The sequence below is a fragment of the Bufo gargarizans genome, chromosome 2, assembly GCF_014858855.1.
Source record: "Bufo gargarizans isolate SCDJY-AF-19 chromosome 2, ASM1485885v1, whole genome shotgun sequence".
In the NCBI taxonomy this organism is placed as follows: domain Eukaryota; kingdom Metazoa; phylum Chordata; class Amphibia; order Anura; family Bufonidae; genus Bufo; species Bufo gargarizans.
Genome location: NC_058081.1, coordinates 279,461,675 through 279,476,490, shown reverse-complemented (window position 1 = coordinate 279,476,490; position 14,816 = coordinate 279,461,675). Strand labels below are relative to the sequence as shown.

The window sequence follows — 14,816 nt, the reverse complement described above, 5'->3', positions numbered from 1 at the left end:
CCTCGCAATATAATGGTAAAATGAAAATAAAAATAGGATTGAATGAGGAAGTGCCCTGGAGTACAATAATATATGGTTAAGGGGAGGTAGTTAATGTCTAATCTGGACAAGGGACGGACAGGTCCTGTGGGATCCATGCCTGGTTCATTTTTATGAACGTCAGCTTGTCCACATTGGCTGTAGACAGGCGGCTGCGTTTGTCTGTAATGACACCCCCTGCCGTGCTGAATACACGTTCAGACAAAACGCTGGCCGCCGGGCAGGCCAGCACCTCCAAGGCATAAAAGGCTAGCTCTGGCCACGTGGACAATTTAGAGACCCAGTAGTTGAATGGGGCCGAACCATCAGTCAGTACGTGGAGGGGTGTGCACACGTACTGTTCCACCATGTTAGTGAAATGTTGCCTCCTGCTAACACGTTGCGTATCAGGTGGTGGTGCAGTTAGCTGTGGCGTGTTGACAAAACTTTTCCACATCTCTGCCATGCTAACCCTGCCCTCAGAGGAGCTGGCCGTGACACAGCTGCCTTGGCGACCTCTTGCTCCTCCTCTGCCTTGGCCTTGGGCTTCCACTTGTTCCCCAGTGACATTTGGGAATTCTCTCAGTAGCGCGTCTACCAACGTGCGCTTGTACTCGCGCATCTTCCTATCACGCTCCAGTGCAGGAAGTAAGGTGGGCACATTGTCTTTGTAGCGTGGATCCAGCAGGGTGGCAACCCAGTAGTCCGCACACGTTAAAATGTGGGCAACTCTGCTGTCGTTGCGCAGGCACTGCAGCATGTAGTCGCTCATGTGTGCCAGGCTGCCCAGGGGTAAGGACAAGCTGTCCTCTGTGGGAGGCGTATCGTCATCGTCCTGCCTTTCCCCCCAGCCACGCACCAGTGATGGACCCGAGCTGCGTTGGGTGCCACCCCGCTGTGACCATGCTTCATCCTCATCCTCCTCCACCTCCTCCTCCTCGTCCTCCAGTAGTGGGCCCTGGCTGGCCACATTTGTACCTGGCTTCTGCTGTTGCCAAAAACCTCCCTCTGAGTCACTTCGAAGAGACTGGCCTGAAAGTGCTAAAAATGACCCCTCTTCCTCCTCCTCCTGGGCCACCTCCTCTTCCATCATCGCCCTAAGTGTTTTCTCAAGGAGACATAGAAGTGGTATTGTAACGCTGATAACGGCGTCATCGCCACTGGCCATGTTGGTGGAGTACTCGAAACAGCGCAACAGGGCACACAGGTCTCGCATGGAGGCCCAGTCATTGGTGGTGAAGTGGTGCTGTTCTGTAGTGCGACTGACCCGTGCGTGCTGCAGCTGAAACTCCACTATGGCCTGCTGCTGCTCGCACAGTCTGTCCAGCATGTGCAAGGTGGAGTTCCACCTGGTGGGCACGTCGCATATGAGGCGGTGAGCGGGAAGGCCGAAGTTACGCTGTAGCGCAGACAGGCGAGCAGCAGCAGGATGTGAACGCCGGAAGCGCGAACAGACGGCCTGCACTTTATGCAGCAGCTCTGACATGTCGGGGTAGTTGTGAATGAACTTCTGCACCACCAAATTCAGCACATGCGCCAAGCAAGGGATGTGCGTCAAACTGGCTAGTCCCAGAACAGGAACGAGATTTCGCCCATTATCACACACCACCAGGCCGGGCTTGAGGCTCACCGGCAGCAACCACTCGTCGGTCTGTTGTTCTATACCCTGCCACAATTCCTGTGCGGTGTGGGGCCTGTCCCCCAAACATATGAGTTTCAGAATGGCCTGCTGACGTTTACCGCGGGCTGTGCTGAAGTTGGTGGTGAAGGTGTGTGGCTGACTAGATGAGCAGGTGGAAGAAGAGGAGGAGGAAGTCGAGTAGGAGGAGGTGGCAACAGGAGGCAAAGAATGTTGCCCTGCGATCCTTGGCGGCGGAAGGAGGTGCGCCAAACAGCTCTCCGCCTGGGGCCCAGCTGCCACTACATTTACCCAGTGTGCAGTTAGGGAGATATAGCGTCCCTGGCTGTGCTTACTGGTCCACGTATCTGTGGTTAGGTGGACCTTGCCACAGATGGCGTTGCGCAGTGCACACTTGATTTTATCGGATACTTGGTTGTGCAGGGAAGGCACGGCTCTCTTGGAGAAGTAGTGGCGGCTGGGAACAACATACTGTGGGACAGCAAGCGACATGAGCTGTTTGAAGCTGTCTGTGTCCACCAGCCTAAATGACAGCATTTCATAGGCCAGTAGTTTAGAAATGCTGGCATTCAGGGCCAGGGATCGAGGGTGGCTAGGTGGGAATTTACGCTTTCTCTCAAATGTTTGTGAGATGGAGAGCTGAACGCTGCCGTGTGACATGGTTGAGATGCTTGGTGACGGAGGTGGTGGTGGTGTTGGTGGTACATCCCCTGTTTGCTGGGCGGCAGGTGCCAACGTTCCTCCAGAGGCGGAGGAAGAGGCCGAGGCGGCAGCAGCAGAAGAGGCCGAGGCGGCAGCAGCAGAAGAGGTAGCAGGGGGAGCCTGAGTGACTTCCTTGGTTTTAAGGTGTTTACTCCACTGCAGTTCATGCTTTGCATGCAGGTGCCTGGTCATGCAGGTTGTGCTCAGGTTCAGAACGTTAATGCCTCGCTTCAGGCTCTGATGGCACAGAGTGCAAACCACTCGGGTCTTGTCGTCAGCACATTGTTTGAAGAAGTGCCATGCCAGGGAACTCCTTGAAGCTGCCTTTGGGGTGCTCGGTCCCAGATGGCGGCGGTCAGTAGCAGGCGGAGTCTCTTGGCGGCGGGTGTTCTGCTTTTGCCCACTGCTCCCTCTTTTGCTACGCTGTTGGCTTGGTCTCACCACTGCCTCTTCCTCCGAACTGTGAAAGTCAGTGGCACAACCTTCATTCCATGTGGGGTCTAGGACCTCATCGTCCCCTGCATCGTCTTCCACCCAGTCTTGATCCCTGACCTCCTGTTCAGTCTGCACACTGCAGAAAGACGCAGCAGTTGGCACCTGTGTTTCGTCATCATCAGAGACATGCTGAGGTGGTATTCCCATGTCCTCATCATCAGGAAACATAAGTGGTTGTGCGTCAGTGCATTCTATGTCTTTCACCGCTGGGGAAGGGCTAGGTGGATGCCCTTGGGAAACCCTGCCAGCGGAGTCTTCAAACAGCATAAGAGACTGCTGCATAACTTGAGGCTCAGACAGTTTCTCTGGTATGCATGGGGGTGATGTGACAGACTGATAGGGTTGGTTTTCAGGCGCCATCTGTGCGCTTTCTGCAGAAGACTGGGTGGGAGATAATGTGAACGTGCTGGATCCACTGTCGGCCACCCAATTGACTAATGCCTGTACCTGCTCAGGCCTTACCATCCTTAGAACGGCATTGGGCCCCACCATATATCGCTGTAAATTCTGGCGGCTACTGGGACCTGAGGTAGTTGGTACACTAGGACGTGTGGATGTGGCAGAACGGCCACGTCCTCTCCCAGCACCAGAGGGTCCACTAACACCACCACGACCATGTCCACGTCCGCGTCCCTTACTAGATGTTTTCCTCATTGTTATCGTTCACCACAACAACAAAAATATTATTTGGCCCAATGTATTGTATTCAAATTCAGCTGAATATAAATTTGAGGCCTAGTATTTAGGCGCTGGGTGACCGGTATGGATTTACTGACAGAATTAGACTTGGAAATGCACAGTAGCGTGTGTGTGAAGTTATTCTGAATGACCCTATGTGCACCTTGAATATTATATACCCTTTTAGGGATAGATTTCAAATAGCTCTGATATAGCAGAAACCACTAAATTATGAAATTGCTAAATTGGGAATTGTATTTCAACCCAGAACAAAAAATGTGCTTTGACGGACACTAAATAACTTGCCCAGCCAGAACAGTACAGCGGTAACGACAGATTTAGCGGGAAATAAATTTGAGGCCTAGTATTTAGGCGCTAGGTGACCGGTATGGATTTACTGACAGAATTAGACTTGAAAATGCACAGTAGCGTGTGTGTGAAGTTATTCTGAATGACCCTATGTGCACCTTGAATATTATATACCCTTTTAGGGATAGATTTCAAATAGCTCTGATATAGCAGAAACCACTAAATTATGAAATTGCTAAATTGGGAATTGTATTTCAACCCAGAACAAAAAATTTGCTTTGACGGACACTAAATAACTTGCCCAGCCAGAACAGTACAGCGGTAACGACAGATTTAGCGGGATATAAATTTGAGGCCTAGTATTTAGGCGCTGGGTGACCGATATGGATTTACTGACAGAATTAGACTGGGATATGGCCAAAAAATAACCACACTATTGCTGGTTAAATGCACTTGGTGTGACAGCTTGACCAACCACACTACTGAGGGTTAAATGCACTTGGTGACGGGCGCAGCTTGCCCCTGATGTAGTATATGGCCAAAAAATAAACAGACTATTGCTGGTTAAATGCACTTGGTGTGACAGCTTCACCCTGATGTAGGCTTTAGCCAAAAAACAACCACACCATTGAGGGTTAAATGCACTTGGTCGCAGCTTGTGCTGGCGCACCACAAGACACAAAATGGCCGCCAATCACCCCAGAAAAAAGTGACTGACAAACGGTCTGGGCAGCCTAAAAACAGTGAGCAATTGAATTTCAGCAGCTCAATGATGCACAGCTGCAGATCGATCGATTAATCAAGTCCTTTGGAGGAGTTAATCTGCCTAATCTCGCCCTACTGTCGCAGCCGCAACCTCTCCCTATGCTGATCAGAGCAGAGTGACGGGCGGCGCTATGTGACTCCAGCTTAAATAGAGGCTGGGTCACATGGTGCTCTGGCCAATCACAGCCATGCCAATAGTAGGCATGGCTTTGACGGCCTCTTGGGGCAAGTAGTATGACGCTTGTTGATTGGCTGCTTTGCAGCCTTTCAAAAAGCGCCAAGAAAGCGTCACAAAAGCGCCAAGAAAGCGACGAACACCGAACCCGAACCCGGACTTTTACGAAAATGTCCGGGTTCGGGTCCGTGTGGTACGAACCCGAACTATACAGTTCGAGTTCGCTCATCCCTAGTCAGCCTGCATTTGTGGGAGGGGCGGAGGCTCTTCATATACGAGCCACACCCTCACTCACAGGCGTGTGTTCTCAGGTGCACAGGCTGCATGTTACCTTGTCTGTCCAGGTTCAGCCACGGCTGATACTATACTTGTATGTTTTTGTCTTGTCACCTGGATCGCCCAGGCCGAGTTACATGTTGTGTGTCACCTGGATCGCCCAGGTTCAGCTACTGCAGATACCATGCTATGTCATTTGTCTTGTTACCTGGATCGCCCAGGATAAGCTAAATGTTGGGTGACAACTGGACCGTCAGGTTCAGCCGCTGATGATACTACGCTAGATGTCATGTTTTGTTGTTAGAATAAGTCTCTGCCATACCCCACTCTATCGGTATATCGGGTTTACTCTTCTTGCACCCAGAGCTGCGTTCACACATCCTTTACTACTACAGGTTCTTTCCAGGCCCATTTCAAGAACTGCATTCATGTAGCTGTTACATCTATGTTATGCTCCGTTCGCAACCAGAGCTGCTGTTATACCAAATTTCATGCTCTGTTTATACCCAGAGTTGTGTTCACACTTCTCCTGCTACACCAGGTCGTATACCCCACTCCCCAAAGCCGCTTTCCATGTCTGCTGTCACATCAAGTTAATATTCCGTTCACATCCAAAGCTGCGTCCGCATGTCTGCTTTTACATCTTGTCCTATACTCAATTCACTACTAGAGCTGCGTTCACGTGTCTGCTTTCGCATCACATCAATACTCTGCTCACTGTCAAATTGCATTCATACGTCTGCTTTATACCATGCTTTTCATGCGCTACCCATACTCAGAGCTGCGGCCATACCATGTTTTTTTAGGTACCACTCACATCCAAAGCTCCATTCACCCATTTGTTGTTACATCATGTGTTGTACTCTGCGTCCGCTCAAAGCTGCATTCTCCTGTTCATTGCTACGTCATGGTTTTACTCAATAGTCTCACCGGGGCAGTCTGCACCCACCGCTCTGGTTCATATTCACTCAGACTGGTCTCCTTTTTACTTCTGGTTCGTATCCACTCAGATTGGTCTCCTTCCCCAGTTCACCAAACAGCTCCTCAGCGGATGTCAGTGGGTCAATAGGCGTAAGTTTCCTGCTATGTTTTAACAAGCTGTTCATTTGTTTTGTCACAATAAGAGACTTCTCTTAGCGAACTTGCAATACCTCAGGCTCTTGTTTTTTTCCCATCTCTGCTTCAATTGTATGTTTACATTTTATGGTTCGCGGTGGTTAGTGTTTTATGTATGCACAGGCTTCGGCTTGCTAATGTCTATATTTTCAACGCCTGTTGGCAGTTAGGTTCTTTAGGCCACCTTCTAGCCAATCCAATCATTCAAGTCTCTGCATATCCTATCAGGTCCGGCTTACGTTTTAATTACTTATCGTCACCGCAACGTCATTGCTCTGGCTTTGGGGGCCCTATGACTGATCGGGCCTCATGGCTCCGGGGGCCCCATGACCGTTTCATGTTTTGTTTTGTTTGTTAGGGGTACGACATGGTTGTAGGCTGGTTAGTGTCCCAGGTTTGCAGTTGGAGGGGGTCATGGTTATGCGAGTCCCCAAGGCATTCTGGTACTGCATAAGTGGTTTAAAAAAAAAAAAAAAAAAAAAAACATAAGAGGCTCGCCCGAGTGGCTCTTCGCTTATAGGGCCTCATGTTTGGCACCGACACTTGTAGTTTGCACGGCCATCTGATACTTTTTTCCGCCATAAGAGTCTCACACGCATGGCTCCTGCCATAAGAGACTCGCATGCATGGCTCCTCCCATAAAGACTTACACGAGTGGTTGTTCGCTTATAGGACCTCACGACTGGCATCGCCATTCGCAGTTCGCACGGCCATCTGATACTTTTTTCCACCATAAGGGACTCGCACGCATGGCTCCCGCCATAAGGGACTCGCACGCATGTAGGCGATCGCAGAAAACCGCAGGTCAATTCAGACCTGCAGTTTGCTGCGTTTCCGGGTTATTCGGGTCTCTGGGGACCTAATAATCCGAAACAGGATGGTGATTGGTGGTGTGATAATACACCACCAATCGCCATCCTTAGATCCTGAGAGGTGATGTGACATCACCTCTCAGGATCGCTCTGATTGGCTGCAGGGGTGGGCGGGCATTTCAAATCATCGCAGTGCTCCTCCATCGCAGCGCTCCATCATCAGAGCCAGCACCCCCATCTGTTCAGAGCCCAGAATCCAGCCAGAACCCCATCTGTGCCCCAGCACCCCCAGGTATTTAGGGAAAGGCTAGGTACAAGTTAGATTAGACAGGGGTATTTACGCTGGGTTCAGACCTGAGCGTTAGCGATGGAGCGCTCTGTATGCGCGATTGTACCGGTGTTTGCAATCGCGCATACAGAGACAAGCGAACACCTATTGTCACGCGTTCCCGAAAGTCTATGTACGGGAACACGCGACAAGACGCCCCAAAGAAGCTCATGTACTTCTTGGGGCGTCGGGCGTTTTACAGCGCGATCGTACACGCTGTAAAACGCCCAGGTGAGAACCATTCCCATAGGGAAGCATTGGTTTCTCCTTGTTGAGCGTTTTACAGTGCGTAGGAATGGAATGTCAAAAAGTGTATAACTCTGGTTCAGGAGAGGCCAGAGTTATGGGACAGCAGGCTCAATATCTACCAAGACCAAGTCCGCAAGGAGGTGTCATGGGAGAAAGTGGCCCGTTCCATGAGGTGTTTAGAATGGCAAAAATCTGATGCCAGAGGCCTAGCTGATTTAGGTGCCAGCAATGTCATTGCACTGTCCTGGCCCCTGTCTTGTCACTATTGAACTAGCTATTCCATGATGTCCTAATAACTGCATGCGAGTGTGGAACACGGAGGTGAGCGTTCTGCGGTATCCCAGCCTGGTATCCTCTTTTGTTGCTATGATGCGGTGTGCTTTGTGTCGACGCTGAAGTACAGTCAGGCACTGGTATATATCATATGAGTGTATTACGGTACTGCTATGGTGTCATAGCAACCAATGATTGTGGCAACACCTGTTCTCAACAGGATGCTAGTGTGACGCTTTGCGATCCACAGCGATACTAGGAAATCACAAATGCGCCATATTTCTCAATCACAAAGACAAAAGAGCCTTCACTAAGAATCTTCTCTTTCACTAAAGGAGTAACTCACAGATCAGAGGTACAATTAGCACCTTCTTGCCAAAGAATCTTCCTGCCCCATGCCAGGTTTAAGTACCCATCAATCTGGTATTCTCTTGACAGAACCTCATAAACCTGGTCTCTCTGCAGCCATAGTGTCTCCAATACCAGCAGGGGTCTCACACCTTTAGCCTGGGCAGCGAGCTTCAGAAGAAAAGGACAGATCCTTATCACACAGCTGGTTGGTACAGGAGGAAAGATGACCTGAAAGTCACCTCCAATCCATAAACTTCATATTCTTCCCATATTTTCCTAATATTTCATGGGTTATGGAAATGGGAAAGGAACCATCTTTTCAGAGATGGTTTTGGTTCTCCTAACCCACCTTCTAGGAAACCTGCGGACAAATCAGAGATTCCCGCTCTGAGATATAAAGGTTCTCAGGCACCCTGTATTATCTTCTAGTCGTATTTGTTATCAGATGATGCGTAAAATTGTACTGATTATCAATATCTACTATATTTCTTGATTGGACTTACGGGATATGGAGAAATGGGCAAAGCAAAGATGCTGCCAGGTTTTCTCCCTATGGGGCAAAGGACTGCCCCTGTTCCAATTACCCAAGGCTGGACCTGAACGTGTCATAACCACTCCCCGCTTCAGAGTAGGTAAAAACAGTGACACACTCAGGTCCTGGGTCCTTCACCTACCATCTGACGTCGTCTAACATCTCGACCGCCCGCAGGGACACGGGCACCCCACCATCTTGGATTATTATTTCAAAGACTTTGCCTATTACTGGACACTACCACGGTAATTCTGAACTTACAGACATTCTATTACCTTCCACCGCTTACCTATTTCTATCCAAACCAATCTGTTCACCGGCCGGTAGATTTATCTGCCAGCTTTAATATATATATTTTTGTGTGTAGTTTTAGAATAAAAAACTAGCGATTTCATCGTTCCAGTTTTGCCCTTGTTACTTGATGACCTGATCTATGCTAAGAACTCTGTCCTCAGAAGACATCCTACCAAATTGTGTTATTTTTATAAATTGTTAATGTACTAGCTAGGTTGCAAATAACCATTTAGTCCCTTTAGGATTAGCTAGCCGGGGTCTCTTCGCCCCGATTCAATACGAAGAGTGGTGGCAGCAAATTAATTTGATTTCCAGCGTGAAATCAGTAATTTTATTTTTACCGATTGTACATACAATCGTGATTGCATCCTGTCTGGGCCCACCAACCAATCTTACACGTCTTCTGTGCTCACAGTGGATTCGCCTTCAGGAGTCTCTAGTGGAGACCTGTATGGCAACTGTGGCATAGTACGACGGGATTGGCGGGTGGTCGTCACAGCTAGGCCATGATACCGCGGAACGCTCAGATCCGTCTTCATAAACTGTATTTTTTTTTTTTTTTTTTTATTGGCCAGCCTTATTTTATATAGGCCTATATATGGATTTTACCAAAAAATTGTAAAATATATACCATACTCCTACCATTGGGTGTATTTTAAATGCCTGGCCCTAGCTATGATACTGTAAACTGTAGTAATGGATACTACGCATGTGCACCTGCTAGTTGGTTGCACTTGTTCTAGTTTAAATTGAGCATACAATAGTTGGTACTTAACACATATTGTTTAAAATTAAGATACCAATGGCTAGCATGATTATTCACTGGCTTCATGAATGTATTTTATTGGTATACCCACACCGGAACTACTGTAGCATGTGGTGTCTTTTCGTCCATTTTTGGATATTTATCTTCAGGGGGCTGCTTGATTTTGGAGAAATGTCTGCTTTGCTCTTGGTTCCTGTTTTGGGGGATTTTTTTTGCCAAAAATTTCTAATATTGTAATTGTTTTATTTCTAAATAGTCAAGCAGACCAAGACCCGGTGGAACAGTTGCCAGGATCAATTCTGCCGGGAGCTTAACGAGCGAGGACGCAGTGGGGATGGTGGAGCCCGCAAAAGGCCATATATAGAATTTCTAAAACCGGTCATGGATTTGAGGCCGTAAGTATGTTTATTATGGTGTTTGACTATTGATGACCTATCTCCTCTGTGTAGGTTCTATTTTTATTTTTAAAAGACAATGTCATCAACGAACAACCATACTCTTCAGCAGTATGAAGAGTCAACACAAGCACATCACGCATGCCCTGCCCTCTGCCGTCTCTCTTCCTCCTGTGTGCCACTTTCTGTTAAATCTAGTCACAGATATCTGATGGGATAGAGTGCTATCAGTTCTGGAAATGAGAAGGGAGATGACGCTTGTGCACTGCACGTATTTCCTCATCATACAGCTGATTGTCATATATTTTGCCAGGTGTTTGTCCATCACCAATATGATAATGTGTACCTATCCTTTTGTATATGTTCTAAATATGATAATGCTTGTCCAAGGCCTTAGCAGCCATAGGTGTCTGAATAGTGTTCCCATTTAGGTATTGTTCTGTGTTCCTATGTTTGTGTACATAAATTCAATTTTTTGTTATTTTTTTTTAAATGGACCCCTTCACTATGGATATTTCCTTTACCATTATTATCAAGTTGTATTTCAAGTTCAAAAAATGTTTTTATTCGGTTAAAATAAAAGGCACAATACTTTGTACTATTACACTGAGTAATGATGCACCAACTATGTTCCTGGAGCAGAATTAGAAATTCAACTTCCACCATGGTCTTAACCACTTCCCATCTGGGCCATTTGCCCCCTTCCTGACCAGGCCTAATTTTGCAAAACTGACATATCTCACTTCATGTGGTAATAACTTTGGAACGCCTTTATTTATCCAAGTCATTCAGAGATTGTTTTCTCGTGACACATTGTACTTCATGATAGTCATAAATTTGAGTCAAAATATTTCACCTTTTATTTATGAAAACATCCCAAATTTACCCAAAAATTTGAAAAATTCGCAATTTTCTAAATTTCAATTTCTCTGCTTTTAAAACAGAAAGTGATACCTCATAAAATATTTATTATTTAACATTCCCCAAATGTCTACTTTATGTTGGCATCATTTTGGAAATGTCATTTTATTTTTTTAGGACGTTAGAAGGCTTAGAAGTTTAGAAGAAATTCTTCAAATTTTTAAGAAAATTGCCAAAACCCACTTTATAAGGACCAGTTCAGGTCTGAAGTCACTTTGTGGGGCCTACATAGTGGATACCCCCATAAATGACCCCATTGTAGAAACTACACCCCTCAAGTTACTCAAAACTGATTTTACAAACTTTGTTAACCCTTTATGCGTTCCACAAGAATTAAAGGAAAATGGAGATCAAATTTTTAAATTTCACTTTTTGGGCAGATTTTCCATTTTAATCCAATTTTTTCTTTAACACATCGATGGTTAACAGCCAAACAAAACTCAATATTTATTACCCAGATTCTGCGGTTTACAGAAACACCCCACATGTGGTCATAAACTGCTGTATGGGCACACGGCAGGGCGCAGAAGAAAAGGAACTCCACATGGTTTTTAGATGCCACGTCCCATTTGAAGCCCCCTGATGCACCCTTACAGTAGAAACTCCCAAGAAGTGACCCCATTTTGGAAATTAGGGGATAAGGTGCCAGTTTTATTAGTACTATTTTTGGGTACATATGATTGATCATTCATTATAACACTTTATGGGGCAAGGTGACCAAAAAATTGGTTGTTTTAGCACAGTTTCTATTTTATTTATTTTTACAGCGTTCACCTGAGGGGTTCAGTCAAGTGACATTTTTATAGAGCAGATTGTTACGAACTTGGCGATACCTAATATGTATACTTTTTCTCATTTATTAAAGTTTTACACAATAATAGCATTTTTGAAACAAAAAAAATTATGTTTTAATGTGTCCATGTTCTGATAGCTATAGTTTTTTTATTTTTTGAGAGATTTTCTTATGTAGGGGCTCATTTTTTTGCGGGATGAGGTGACTGTTTTATTGGTACCATTTTGTGGGACATACGCGTTTTTGATCACTTGGTGTTGCGCCTTTTGTGATGCAAGGTGACAAAAATTGCTTGTTTTGACTTTTTTTTTTTACGGTGTTCATCTGAGGGGTTAGCTCATGTGATATTTTTATAGAGCTGGTTTTTACGGACGCGGCAATACCTAATATGTATACTTTTTATTTGTTTCACTTTAACACAATAATAGCATTTTTGAAACCAAAAAATGATGTTTTAGTGTCTCCATGTTCTAAGAGCTATAGTTTTTTAATTTTTTGAGAGATTTTCTTATGTAGGGGCTCATTTTTTGCGGGATGAGGTGACGGTTTTATTGGTACCATTTTGTGGGACATACGCATTTTTGATCACTTGGTGTTGCACCTTTTGTGATGTAAGGTGACAAAAATTGCTTGTTTTGACAGTTTTTTTTTTTTTTTTTACGGTGTTCACCCGAGGGGTTAGCTCATGTGATATTTTTATAGAGCTGGTTTTTACGGACGTGGCAATACCAAATATGTCTATTTTATTTTTTCTATTTTTAATTTAAATTTTTTTTTTATTCCTTACTTGGGGACCTTTTTTTTTTTTTACATGTGAAACTTTTTTTTATTTTATTTTTTTCAGCCCTTTATTTTTTTTTATTTTATTTTACACTTTTCGTCCCCCATAAGGTCATACAAGACCTCTGGGGGACATTTGCTTCACTTTTTCTTTTTTTTTTCACTGTTGATTTCTCCTGTAACTGGGGCTGACATAGTAGCCCCAGTTACAGAAGAAATGCACCCCCCAGAGAGGCTGTACAGCGTGATTCTGCGCTGTACAGCCTCAGAGCAGGGCTGATCGAGGTCTGTGAGAGACCTCACACAGCTCCTGCACGCTCCGGTCCCGGCGGTCACATGACCGCCGGGCCGGAACAGGAAGCGCACAGCGCTTCCTGCTCTGCAGACACAGCGCTCGGTGAGCGCTGTGTCTGCAGTGATCCGGAAGGCAGGGACACCTGGGCACTGTCCCTGCCTTCTCTCTGGGTTGCCCTGCTGTCACTGACAGCGGGCAACCTGATCAGCAGCTGCACAATTAGCGTGCAGCTGCTATTTCTGAAAGGACGTTTTAAAACGTGCTTTCAGAAATAGAGGTCCACCCATAGGACGTTTATATCCTATGGGCGGACTTAAAGCGGTTAGGATGCATTTAAAATTTTCTGGGAGTGGTATATTTGTTGGTTTATTTGACAAAAACGAGTGTGACAGTGTACAAACACGTCCAATGCAGATGCACAGAATTTCAGCACTTGGTTGGCTCATAGAATGTGTCCACCTGTTTTCGGCCAGTACATCCCCAAACTACTATCACTGCTCTGAAAATTTGTTTCTAAAATTGTGTTGATGCTCCCAATAGGAATCCTTTGTGAATTTGTGTTTATGGATGTGTTAAATTATCATCTCACAAGGATTTTCCACATTTTCAGAAAATATGTCTTGTATGTAGAATCATCGACTATAGCACAACACAATTTTTATTTTTGGTATAAACCTTATGTAATTTGAAATGTTGTACTCCATAGATTTAATATGTTGTTTCCTAATTTTTACATACAGTACTGTCGACAGTTTGGATGATCCAGAGGAGTCAGATTTGGGTGGGAGCGAAACTCTAGCTGCTTTCTTCCCAGAAAGTAGCCCCACTAATACCCAGGCCGAGGAGACGGAGCATCCCACCGTTGCGCCACCAACCCTTTCCCAGGGGAGTACGGAAAGGACCCAGCAGCCTCAGCCAAGGCGGCGGAGAAATGTCCCCCAGGCTTCCGCGGCGGCAGATACTCGGGAGCAGATTGACTCTCGAGTCATTGAATTCCTCGCCAAGAAGAGGAGTGAGGGACCAGAAGAAGCTGTGGTGAGGGGGCTGGGACCTTTACTGAGGGTTGTCCCTGCCCACAAATTGAGTCCTTGTGGGGCAGGAATGGCAATGGTGATTGAAATGTTCTCCTCACCATACGAGGGAGACATTGTCTCCGAAATCAACACTGTGAGGCGCAAGATCATTGCTGCCCGCTCCCACCCTGTTTCTATGGCCAGCCAACCCCAACCCCATGGCCCACCTTTACCAGGCCCACGTTACCAGGTGGTACAGGAAACAAGCCGCCCCCCACCACAGTTTTTTAGTCAGGCTGCCACCTATCCCAGTGGGCCACAGCAACCTGAACAGGTTAGGCCAGGGAGTTCATTTCAGCATGGTCCCTTCACCAGGGATTTATTTGACCTGTAGTGCTGCCTTTCAACTACAGTTTCATGTATTTTTATTGTTTCCGTGCCTTATTTTTGGCATAATTGTTTGTTGAAAATTTATTTGGGGGGGCATGGGTTTTCTTATAAAAAAATATACTACAACGCAATGTGTCTTGAATTTATTACAAAAGCAAGTACAATTGTGACTGCAAACAAACCAAATAACTATGGGATGTGGCTTTACAACCAACGCAACCTTTGGATGGAGAAGTAGCAATACAAATTATATAGGGCAGTGATGGCTAACCTTGCCACTCCAGCTGTGTTGAAACTACAACTCCCAGCATGCTCCATATATTTCTACCGAGTTCTGAGAACAGCCAATCAAGGGGTGCATCTTGGGAGTTGTAGTTTTAACACAGCTGGAGTGCCAAGGTTAGCCATCACTGATATAGGCCTTTTGAATTGGCGTTCGTCCCAACATCTG

At 46.0% G+C, this 14,816-nt stretch overlaps 1 protein-coding gene across 1 annotated transcript in view; it reads left to right on the top strand.

Annotated features, from left to right (window-relative positions):
- Window positions 1-14,446, top strand: part of LOC122925677 — a 63,403-nt gene extending 48,957 nt beyond the window's left edge. Inside the window, exons 2-3 of the mRNA XM_044277024.1 lie at window positions 10,035-10,173; window positions 13,703-14,446. Coding sequence (XP_044132959.1) covers window positions 10,160-10,173; window positions 13,703-14,369 — 681 coding nt within the window. The 5' untranslated portion in view covers window positions 10,035-10,159 and the 3' untranslated portion in view covers window positions 14,370-14,446. The remainder of the gene's footprint in view (window positions 1-10,034; window positions 10,174-13,702) is intronic.
- Window positions 14,447-14,816: the final 370 nt, after the last annotated feature.